The sequence below is a fragment of the Olea europaea genome, chromosome 12, assembly GCF_002742605.1.
Source record: "Olea europaea var. sylvestris chromosome 12, O_europaea_v1, whole genome shotgun sequence".
NCBI lineage: Eukaryota > Viridiplantae > Streptophyta > Magnoliopsida > Lamiales > Oleaceae > Olea > Olea europaea.
This window is the reverse complement of record NC_036248.1, coordinates 16849141-16860782: the sequence shown is the minus strand read 5'-3', so window position 1 is coordinate 16860782 and position 11642 is coordinate 16849141. Positions and strand designations below refer to the sequence as shown.

The following is an 11642-nucleotide window of genomic DNA, read 5'->3' as shown; positions in this document are numbered from 1 at the left end:
CCCCCCAAAAAAAAAAAAAAAAAAAAAAAAAAACTTTTATACAAATAGTAAAAAATATTCCTTCTGTCCACAATCTTCTTCACTTGGCTCCTTTCTTTGCAGCGGCCTTAGTGACCTTAGCACCACTTGGATCCTTCTTATCTACACTCTTAATGACACCAACAGCCACAGTTTGACGCATGTCCCTCACGGCAAAACGACCAAGAGGTGGGTATTCGGAGAAAGTCTCAACCACCATGGGCTTGGTCGGAATCATCTTAACAAAACCAGCATCGCCATTCTTCAAGAACTTGGGCTCCTTCTCGAGCTCCTTACCAGATCGTCTGTCAATCTTGGTGATAAGCTCTGCAAACTTCACAGCAATATGGGAGGTGTGGCAATCGAGAACTGGGGCATACCCGTTTCCAATTTGTCCAGGGTGGTTCATGATAATGACCTGGGAGGTGAAATTGGCAGCCCCCTTGGCAGGATCATCCTTGGAGTTAGAGGCAACATAACCACGTTTGAGATCCTTGACAGCAACATTCTTGACATTGAACCCCACATTGTCACCAGGGAGAGCCTCCTGGAGGGCTTCATGGTGCATTTCAACTGACTTAACTTCAGTTGTCAATCCAGATGGACCAAAGGTGACAACCATACCAGGCTTGATAACACCTGTCTCCACTCGACCCACAGGAACAGTACCAATGCCACCAATCTTGTAAACATCCTGAAGCGGGAGACGAAGGGGCTTGTCGGAAGGCCTCTTGGGCTCCTGAAGCATATCAAGAGCCTCGAGGAGAGTCGGGCCCTTGTACCAGTCAAGGTTGGTGGACCTTTCAATCATGTTGTCACCTTCAAAACCAGAGATGGGGACAAATGGGATTTTCTCTGGGTTGTATCCCACCTTCTTGAGATAGGAAGAGACTTCTTTTATAATTTCGTCATACCTTGCCTTGGAGTATTTTGGTGTGGTCGCATCCATCTGTATAATGCAAATAAGTATGGCTCATTTTTATACAATAAAAAACATTACAGAACTCTTCATGTGATAACAATTATATGCACACAGAAAGTTAAACCGCTGAAGTGGCTCACCTTGTTGCAACAGCAAATCATTTGCTTGACACCGAGGGTGAAGGCAAGCAAAGCATGCTCACGGGTCTGGCCATCCTTGGAAATACCAGCTTCAAAACCTCCAGTTGTGGAATCAATGATAAGGACAGCACAGTCAGCCTGTGAGGTACCAGTAATCATATTCTTGATGAAGTCCCGATGTCCTGGAGCATCAATGACAGTGCAGTAGTATTTTGTGGTCTCAAACTTCCACAAGGCAATATCAATGGTAATACCACGCTCACGTTCAGCTTTGAGCTTGTCAAGCACCCAGGCATACTTGAAAGACCTCTTGTTCATCTCAGCAGCCTCCTTCTCGAATCTTTCAATGACACGCTTGTCAATACCACCAAGCTTGTAGATCAAGTGACCAGTGGTGGTCGACTTTCCAGAGTCAACATGGCCAATGACCACAATGTTGATGTGAATCTTCTCCTTACCCATGTTGAACTTTTAAAAACAAAGATGCTATAAAAAATAAAAGGCGTTGTCAGTACAACATGTTTGCAAAATATACACTGAAGAAAACAAAATTAACATGTCTGCAAAAATAAATAAATATATCTTCAAGTAAAAACCAACAGGATCCAATAAATATTATATCAAAATTTTAGGATTATTTACCATTTTTACGGGAAAAAAAAATGAAATCTATAACACAATAACTATAATGAACTAAAAGATAAAAGAACAGTCTGTAACAATTAAACTCTATAATGAATCAAATCATATGAACATTAGAATGCGTTAGAAACAACCTTCAAAGAGATGCTTTAAGAATGTAAAAAAAACAACAATCAAATTATATAAACATTAGAAATAATCTTAATAACACTAGACTTTATATATGGAAAAATGGAAAATTATGCATGCTACAGATTTAAATTCTAAAGCGTCTATAGTTTTAAGGTGTTTGACATCCATCTACATTAACATTACATAACTCAGTGTATATATACACACTTCAAATTCAGAATTATAGGTAAAACACGTATCAATTACAAAATCGGTTATAATATTTGATGAAACAGCTGATCGTGACTGAAATTACATACAAAATTAAGCTTATCTAGCATAAAGGCTATGAATTAAAAAATGTATATATATCATAACACGAAACAGAGCCATCAACAAAAATGTACAATTCAATACATAGATATAAAATTATACATAAAAAATATATTACACTAGTACTAACATTCGGAAGAAGACTACAGGTAGTCAGGTAGCTCTCTCGCTCACCGATTCCAGAGATTTATGCGAGGAACGAGAGAGAATGAGAAAAATAGGAAGTCCAATTGAGAGGTTATAAATGAAGTTCAGAACTGATGTATTATTAGGGTTTTTCCTGGACCGTTGATTCAGATAATCTAACGGCCAGTAGATGCCCAGCGTTCCACATTAGCAGTCTTTTCCCTTTTTCTACCTTTTATTTTAGTAAAAATAAGTAGACCGTTTGACATTAATTTTTCGGCAATAGATCAAGTGAAAAGTGATTTTTCTGAAATTTTGTAGTTAATAGTAGGGATTAAATATGAATTTACGTATAAAATATTGAAAAAATATATGATTAAAAATGAGTTTGAAAAAATTATACTAATTGAATATAATATATAGAAAATTGTCTTACGTATTTTAACTGAAGTTTACAAATGTTTACCATCGATGATTTTCTAGTTAAAATGCTTTGAATAATCTTGACATAACTAAATCATATACCTTCTTTCAAAAATCAATTATCACCATTGCCCTAAGTTTGCATATTTTACGTCGTCAATTTTTATTGCTACGAACAAAAAAGTACGACTGGTTAATTTAGTATAAATTGAAATATGGGATGTTTGAAAAAAATTTCAAACACTTGAAATATTAATGTACTAACTAGAAATCACAAAGAGTCGATGTAATTATCAATAGATCTACGTTCACATCCACTTATTTACAAAACCAGCACACAAGTACTCGTAGGCTTGCAAAGGCTATCCTAGAAGGTTAGGTCATCGTCAATCAATTTAGTACCCAAAAAATAAATTATAAATACAAAAATAAAATGGAAAGGGATTTGGCTAAGGGTATGACTCATAGCACCTTCTATTCATAATGTCACCGTTATCACTTAACTGATTCTTATTTGATTTTGCTTTACACTTTTCAACGATTTTGATATACATGACGGTAGTCCATCTTCTACGTTACAATGGAATATTTTGTTAATTATTTTGACAGCAAGCAATTTACCGATTTCTCCAAATGAAAAAGAAAAAAACACAGTTTCTCTATTACTTAAAAGTAAAAAAAATGGTTAATTATTTTGGCAGCAAGGGAGGTGAATGCTGTCGAAACATATACTTATTTTAATGTCATAAAAATGTAGTCCTTTATTAATTGATTCGCAATGCCTACTTCATCCACCTAATTTGTCCATTGAAGCTCTCTTTTCCACAAATTATCTTTTAATTTAGGATATGTTTGATTGCGAAGATGAAATTTGGGTGGAAAGAAAATGAATTCCAAGGAATTGAATTACCTAAAAATTGTTTTTTTGGGAATTGTAAATTTTTGTGTTTGATTGGTATAATTTTCCACGTGAAAAATGTTGAAGTAAAAGTGTTTTTTGGTGTTCGTTTGGCTTTATTTTACATGAAAATTGTCAATTTAAGGGATATCCACTTCTACTATTATTCCTAGAATTTGTTTCCATTGCCCAAAAAAAAAGATCAAAATATCATTTATATTTTGGTGTTCGTTTGGCTTTATTTTACATGAAAATTGACAATTTCAGGTATATCCTCTTTTACAATTGTTCCTAGAATTTGTTCTCATTGCCAACAATTAAAAAAAAAAAAAGGTGGAAAACCAAAAACCACCAACCCCCTAGAAAAATAAAAGGTGGAAAATCACGTTTTAAGGTGTTGTACCTAGAATTACATGGAAAATGAATTCCCTGAAAAATTTTGTCAATCAAACAGGCGAAAAGTGGAAGTTGAAATTCGAATTTCAAGTTCCATGAAAAATTTGGCGAATCAAACGGAGCCTTAGTCTAAATAAAATTATCACAAGCCATTATTCCTCACTTAAAAGAAAAAAAGATAGAATAAAAGAAAAGGACAAAAAACATATCGTAACTTAATGGCAGCAAACTCATCTTTATTCCAGAGCTGATAACTTTAATTAACAAGGAAACAATTATTTATCAACATTATTAAAGCCTAGAACCGAGTCAGAAACCACAGTACATCTCATAAAGCACATCCACTTGCACAACATAGATCCCAGTAGAATATGAAAAACTTGGAATAGAAGCAAACAATTTTGGTACATGCTTTTCAAGAATTTAGGTCCAAAAATGGCCTATTTGTTTCCAATAATTAAGATTTTCTTCTCAATTTTCGATACTGTAAGTCATGGGGAGGACATAGTTTTAGATGGGTAATGGCCAACATCATTTGTTCAGATTCTATAGTCAATCTATTTCCATCTATCTCTGATTTCCAAACTTGCATTTGGATTTTCTTTAACGAGATTTTGGAAATTCCAAGGTTGCATCTGAAATTCCTCGCTAAATCCACTCTCTCATTCCCCAACATCAATAAAAACTCGGGGCAACAGAGAACACAAAGAGGGTTGGGCTCTTGTCACAGCTTCGAGTCCTTCCTGTAGCTGTTGGAGCTAACACTCAAAAGACCAATTTCATAAGCTCATTTCGATGGCCTGGCTTGGGAAGCAAAAGGGAAGCCAAGCATTTTTAGCTAGGCTAAGAAAAGAGAAGTACTTTCTTAACTTCCAGAATAAACTACATATCCATTACAATGCATTTTGTAAGCTTATCAAAAAGACAATGCCCAGTAAGAAATAGAAAGCATATGATGCCTCAAATATTTATTGGGACTTACCCAAATCCATGACAAACACGATATGATCAGTTCATTATAAGCTTAGAGCATAGTAAACAAATAGCTAAATAGATAATTTTATTCTCAGTAGGTTCAACTCTCCAAATTTTGAGAAATTAAATACTCGTACACTTCTTTGAAAGAAAGTCTTACATCCATTAATAGTTTCTACCACGGCTTGTTCTTAAATGTCCTCATAATTATATAAAGCACACCATGAATGAAAGACAATGCCCAACATGAATGAAATACTTGTACACTTCTTTGTGAGAAAGTCCTACATCCATTAATGGTTTCTACCAAGGCTTTTTCTTAAATCTCATGTCCTCATAATTATATAAAGACTCAGATTCAAGCATCTTACTTTGGATTATGAAATACCCAACATGAACCTGAGTCTCGCTGATGTTACTTTAACCATTTTGAACATATTGTTGAAATGCTTCATCATGCTTCAACCATTTTGCTCGCTTTTTATTATTAATATTCATTATTCATTTAATTCTAACTTGAACCCGAGTCTCGTAGATGTTGGATCTACTTCTATTCTTTCCCTTTCCTCCCTTATTCTTAAAAAAAAAAAAAAAAAAGGGAAAAAGAGAGAAACAGGCAGGGGGCGGGGGGATTAGTCACGTATATTTGATTGTATCTCTAATCTTCTTCATTCCTTCGGTATTTGAATCAAGATTTTTTTTCCATTTTTTAATTGAGGTGAATTCGAAGTTGCAATCATTATCATGATATTACTAAGCTAAGAAGTTCATTGCCCTAGATTCCCTTCGGCGGGTGAAGTCCTCAAAGTCAGGTTAGCAACAAAATATCCACAATACTTTCAAGATTTCAATTCAACAAAAATATCAATGTAACTTATTTGTTACATTTATTTACTACGCATTTCAATTGAACTTGTTAGTTCCCAAAAAAAAAAAAAAAACCATGAAACTTTACTATAGGTTGCGGCTTGAAAGTAATTTTATAAGAGAGTTCAATAATTCTAAGCCAAGCCAACGACCAAAAAGCGCATATAATGTAGAACAGGAAAAAGATAGAGAGAAGACCAATTGGAGAATTGGAAAATTGGGAGAGAAATTTACAACAAATAAATATCACTGAATCTCACCAACTATAACTTATTATTTTAAAACACTAGTCCCATCTATACTTCGAATTTCCTAACATAACAAAACCAAAAATTGCAAAATAGAATATAAACGACAGTGGAGTCACAATATAAGATCATATTGTCCTAAAGATGGAATGTTTTAGATATTGAATTCAGTTATTACTAAGAAATAAAGATTAAAGAATGTATTGTACAAAATTATAGAGTCAAAGGAAATGGAGAAGTATTGCAAGGATTCTATGCAATTTGAAGATGCCTATTAAATTTGAAGTCGAGATATGCAGAACAGATGACTAGACCATCTATTCTTTCTGGAACTAATTATTAAAGCGCTCAAGTATAGAATGTCCCTAAGATGCATAAAATAGAAACGAGGATGTTAATTTAGATGTGGGACTATAATAAATATATAAAAACAAAGAATTAAGGTTTATTCCAATAAGTGGAGGGAACACCCATTGAGAATTAATTAAGAATTGCAACTTATCTCATTAGGGCACTTCTTGCTAAAAAAAATCCCACACCATACTGTACATCCTAATAGAATGATAAGTTCCATTATTTTTTGTTTATTTATTTTATATGTAGCTTTATGTATTAGTTTTACTTTTGGATTAGTCAAATTAACGCCTCATTCATCTTGCTGAATATTTCCTTTTGCTCAATATCGATATATACTTCACCATTTTTTCCATGCACTCTAATGGATGCTCTAATGTTTGGATTTGTTCCTTGCTTTGTTGCCAGCTCTGATACCACTTGACACAACCATGTTTCTATTGCGAGAATAAAGAGAAGGTGTAGACTCATTCGAGCGAGACTAGATCTTCATAGTTAGGTTTTCAAGGAACCTGAAGACAAACACTAAGGTTGGAACAAAATAAAGTGATACCATTTTTATTGATAATTATGTTTATATACAAATACAAATTAGACCCACAACTAAAGTAGTTGTTCAAGGACTCCCACTATCCCTTCCAATAAATAGGATAACACAATTGGATAACTTAACAGAAAAATAAGGTCTTATAAGTCAAACAACCAACTAACAACTAATTGACAAATTCGAAACATGAATAAAAATAAAACTAAGAAATAAATAATAGTTAACTAAAATAAACGGTAATATTTCTCTCCGGTTAAAAGCACCCTTGTCATCAAGGGTTAATTTTGATAACGATATTGATGTAACATTCCCTCTCCTTTTAAAGCACCCTTGTCCTCAAGGGTGGAAGCGAAAGCTCAGGTTCGTGAAGCAAAATTAACTGAGCAACATAACAGGAGATTGCTTTTAGTTAATAAATGGTGAAAGAAACATCAGAACTTTCGGGTCACAATGGGGTGGGGGGTTGGATTCTATTAATTGACACGGGAAGTTGGTAATGACCATGGGAAGGGCTAATGCATTCCCTGCTGAAGAGTATTCAATCAAGGAAGGTGTCAAGTTCACATGGGATATGTTGATAAATTGGTGGGCAACCATCTGTATTTCAAGAACCGTCCATGGCCAAATTTCAACTATTGGAGATGGTGTCTCAAGGAGCTAGTAAGATGCTTATATTAAAAAATAATAATAATGATAATAAAAAATAAAAAATAATCAAGTTTTCTTTATAATTAATCATAGATTGGAAGTGAAGGAAAAAGGTAAAGCCGTTATCAAATTCACCCTTGAGGACAAGGGTGTTTTTGAGGGAGGAGGATATAATTTAGTTAATTATTGTTCATTTCTTAGTTTATTTATTTTATGTTTTTTGAATGAGTCAAATACTGTCAGCGGGTTAGTGGGTTGTTAGACATAATTTTCTCATATGCGAGTCTCCATTTGTAGTGATATTCTATTCCTTAAGATAGATAGTGGAGGTCATGGTTCTGGGTTTAATTGTAATGCACTCAAGTAAAATGATCGATGAAAAATGGGGGCAACTATTTTTGTTGCAAAAAATATTGTTTTGGAGGCTTAGGTTCCTCTAAAACCTAACATTGAGGTCAAGGCTCCCTAGAATGAGCCTATCTCTTCTTTCAATTCTCTCAATAGAAAAAAGATCATATCATAGAACATGTAAGAAGAGGAGATGTAAACCAGAGTTGTCATTACTTAATATGATTGCAAAATATTTCTTTTCATTTGACCTTTCAATAGATGTAGCACCAAATCAAACATAGAATCAAACAAAGGTTGTGAATTTATGCTTCAGCGCCTATACCCCTCTCAACAAGCCCTTTCCAATATACGTTGTTTCCTAAGCTTGTTCAATTGAGGCTTCTAGTTATTTACTTAGTGTTGAAAATCCACTAGTAATATAGCTGTTGTACAGCTACTGTTTTCCTAGATTCAATCTTTCCGTATTTTGTTTTTTTCTTAATTAGTTCATTGAATAAATCAGGAATTATATACCTTGATTTTCTTTGCTAATTACAGCCTAAGAATTAGTTGAGTTGCTAGAAATAAGGGCAGAAATCACTCAGCTCTCTTGTATATAATGACCTCTTTGTATCAGAATAAAGTGTGGCAGATTCAATTCTTCAATTCAGAAATTTTTATGGTATCATAGCCATATTCCCTGAACTGATCATCCCTCTCCAGCCTATTCTCTCAATTTTTTCCTCGCTCTATTCATCTTTTTTTCCTTCTTTCATCACTGTCATCTCGTGATCATTCTCTATGACAAAATATGGTATGACAATCGAACGAGAAAGCTCCAAGTCCAATCAGGAAATTCCAGTGCCAAGTCCAATCAGGAAATTCCAGTGACTGGAAACAGTGGAGATAGCAGCAGTGTTATTCCACACAAGTCACAAGCTGAATGGGCACAATTTCTTGCAGTGGTCTCAATCCGTTCTCATGTTTGTTCGAGGAAAAGGCAAGGATGATCATTTCACAGGTCTCTCGGCCTCACCAGGAGAGAAAGACCCCAAATATAGATCATGGAAAGCCGAGGACAGCATGATTATGTCCTGGTTGATCAATTCCATGATCAATGATATAGGGGAAAATTTCCTTCTATATGGTACTGCCAAGGAGATTTGGGATGCTGCAAAAGAAACTTACTCCAGTAATGAAAATACCGCCGAATTGTTTGGTGTGGAGACGATCCTTCATGATCTCCGACAAGGCGAATCTTGTGTTACCCAATACTATAATAATATAACTCGTTATTGGCAGCAGTTAGATATGTTTGACGAGCACACTTGGGAAAGTCCAAATGATGGAATTCAGTATAGGCGGATCATTGAGAAAAAAATGGGTGTTCAAGTTTCTAATGGGACTTAACAAAGATTTGGATGAGGTACGTGGAAGGATTTTGGGCACAAAGCCTCTACCAAGTCTAAGAGAAGCCTTCTCGGAGGTGAGAAGAAAGCCGAAAAAAGGTGATGTTGGGAACTCCAAACAATCAGCCCACCACGGAAGGAATAGCCCTAGCCATATGCAGCCCTCAACCAAGTAACCCAAATAGCAGGATAAAAAAGGGGAGGCCCTGGTGTGATCATTGTCGAAAACCAAGGCATACCAGAGAAGCATGTTGGAAGCTCCATGGGAAACCAGCCGACTGGAAGCCCTCACACTTATCTCATGAAAGTCCACATCCTCAACTAATGAAAATGGCACTTCTGAACCAATTCTCTTTAACAAAGAGCAACTTGAACTTCTACAGAAGATGATTAGCCAATCCATTGGCTCTTCCACTGTTGCTGTCGGATCCCTGGCTCAGAAAGGTAATTTCTCAAAAGTCTTAAATGGTTACAGGGAAAGAAACAATATTTGGATTATTGACTCGGGAGCATCAGATCACATGACAGGTGATAAGACTCTACTTACTGAGTTTAAACCTTGTAAAGAAAATCACTCAGTCAAGATTGCAGATGGGTCTATTTCAAAAGTAGAAGGCTATGGTTCGGTTACAATTTCTGAGACTTTGTCACTTCATTCTGTCTTACTTGTACCAAAACTTAATTGTAATCTACTGTCAATCAGTAAACTCACCCGAGATAAGAATTGTGTTGCTCAATTTTTCCAAAATTTTTGTGCATTTCAGGACTCTGATTCGGGAAAGATGATTGGCAGTGCTGAGGTGTACTCAGGACTCTATCTCCTCAAGGACAACCATCCTTTGGAGGAACAAGCTCATAAAGCAGTCTCTTTGAGTCAGTTTCACAAAAGTTGTTTTTCCGCAAATAAGGATAGTGAGATTATGTTATTACACTATCGACTAGGACATCCTAATTTCTTTTATCTTGAAAAACAGTTTCCTTCATTATTCAAAAATAAAAGAGGAATGAATCTTCAGTGTGAAGTGTGTCAGTTTTCAAAACATATTCGTAATTCTTATCGTAGTCGTCCATATAAAGTAACACATCCTTTCTCAATGATTCATAGTGATATCTGGGGACCATCTAATATCAAAAATATCACTGAGGCATGATGGTTTGTATCTTTTGTTGATGATCACACAAGAATTACTTGGATATTTCTCATGAAAGAAAAATTTGAAGTAGGGCAAATTTTCAAAAATTTCAATGTCATGATCCAAAATCAATTCAAAACACAAATCCAAATTTTCAAAACAGATAATGCAAAAGAATATTTTAAATCTGTTTTGAGTAATTATTTGAATAGCCAGGGCATAATTCACCAGAGTTCTTGTGTTGATACCCATGAACCAAATGGGATTGCTGAAAGAAAGAATATGCACCTCCTTGAAGTTGCTAGGTCGTCGATGTTCACTACTGATGTCCCAAAACACTTCTGGGGAGAAGCTGTCCTTACGGCAGCCTATCTTATCAATAGAATGTCATCTCGTGTCCTAAAATTCCAAACTCCAAGTCAAGTTCTTCTTAAAACATATCCAAAAAGTCGCATAATCTCCACCATTCCTCCAAAAATATTTGGATGTTCAGCCTTTGTTCATATATATCCTCATAACAAGAACAAACTTGATCCCAAAGCAATCAAATGCATTTTCCTTGCGTACTCACCAAGTCAAAAAGGGTACAAATGTTACTCTCCTATCACAAGAAGATTCTATAACTCAATAGATGTTGCTTTGTTTGAGGAACAACCCTATTACACTAAAACCAATGTTCGGGGGGAGAGCACATCAAAAGAACATCAGTTTTGGAATATCATTGAAAACCAACAACAACCTTCTCCTGTCGAAAGTCCATCTCAAGTTCCTTCCATTGTCGATGAATCTCCAAATCTTGTCATCGAGTCTCCTGAATCTCCTGTCAAAACTCTACCTCAAAATCCTCCCGACCCTTCTGCCAAAATTAGTGAGCTTCGTGTTTACTCCAAGGGAAATTGGCACCAAAAGGAGACGGCACAACGAGCACTTCCTGAGCAACTCCATGAGTCTGAACCAACTCCAAGTTCATCTGAAATATCACAAGATAACTCTCATTCGGACTCTTCTCCTCATAAGTCACCTGATAATCGGCCCATTGCCTTAAGAAAAGGAGTGAGATCTTGCACAAATCATCCTATTTATACCTACTTATCTTACAGAAGATTATCTCCAGAATATAGT

General features: G+C 35.3%; 1 protein-coding gene across 2 annotated transcripts; it reads right to left on the bottom strand.

The window, feature by feature from the left end:
* Positions 1-7: 7 nt before the first annotated feature.
* LOC111405905 (elongation factor 1-alpha) lies at positions 8-2435 on the bottom strand. Of its 2 annotated transcripts, none has more exons than XM_023035002.1 (3): positions 2297-2435; positions 1081-1566; positions 8-967 (listed from the first exon to the last, which is right to left on the bottom strand). In XM_023035002.1, the coding sequence occupies exons 2-3, from the start codon at positions 1540-1542 to the stop codon at positions 80-82; spliced, it is 1350 nt and encodes a 449-aa protein (XP_022890770.1). In that variant the 5' UTR covers positions 1543-1566; positions 2297-2435; the 3' UTR covers positions 8-79. The 2 variants fall into 2 exon arrangements, with proteins under 2 accessions (XP_022890770.1, XP_022890771.1); XM_023035003.1 differs by having other exon boundaries at positions 1081-1568; positions 2300-2364.
* Between the last annotated feature and the right edge of the window lie 9207 nt (positions 2436-11642).

Coding starts and splice junctions, on each gene's coding strand:
- LOC111405905 (XM_023035002.1), bottom strand. CDS start 1,542: ATGGGTAAGGAGAAGATTCACATCAACATTGTGGTCATTGGCCATGTT. Junction 968..1,080: donor TGATTTGCTGTTGCAACAAG/GTGAGCCACTTC, acceptor TGCATTATACAG/ATGGATGCGACCACACCAAA.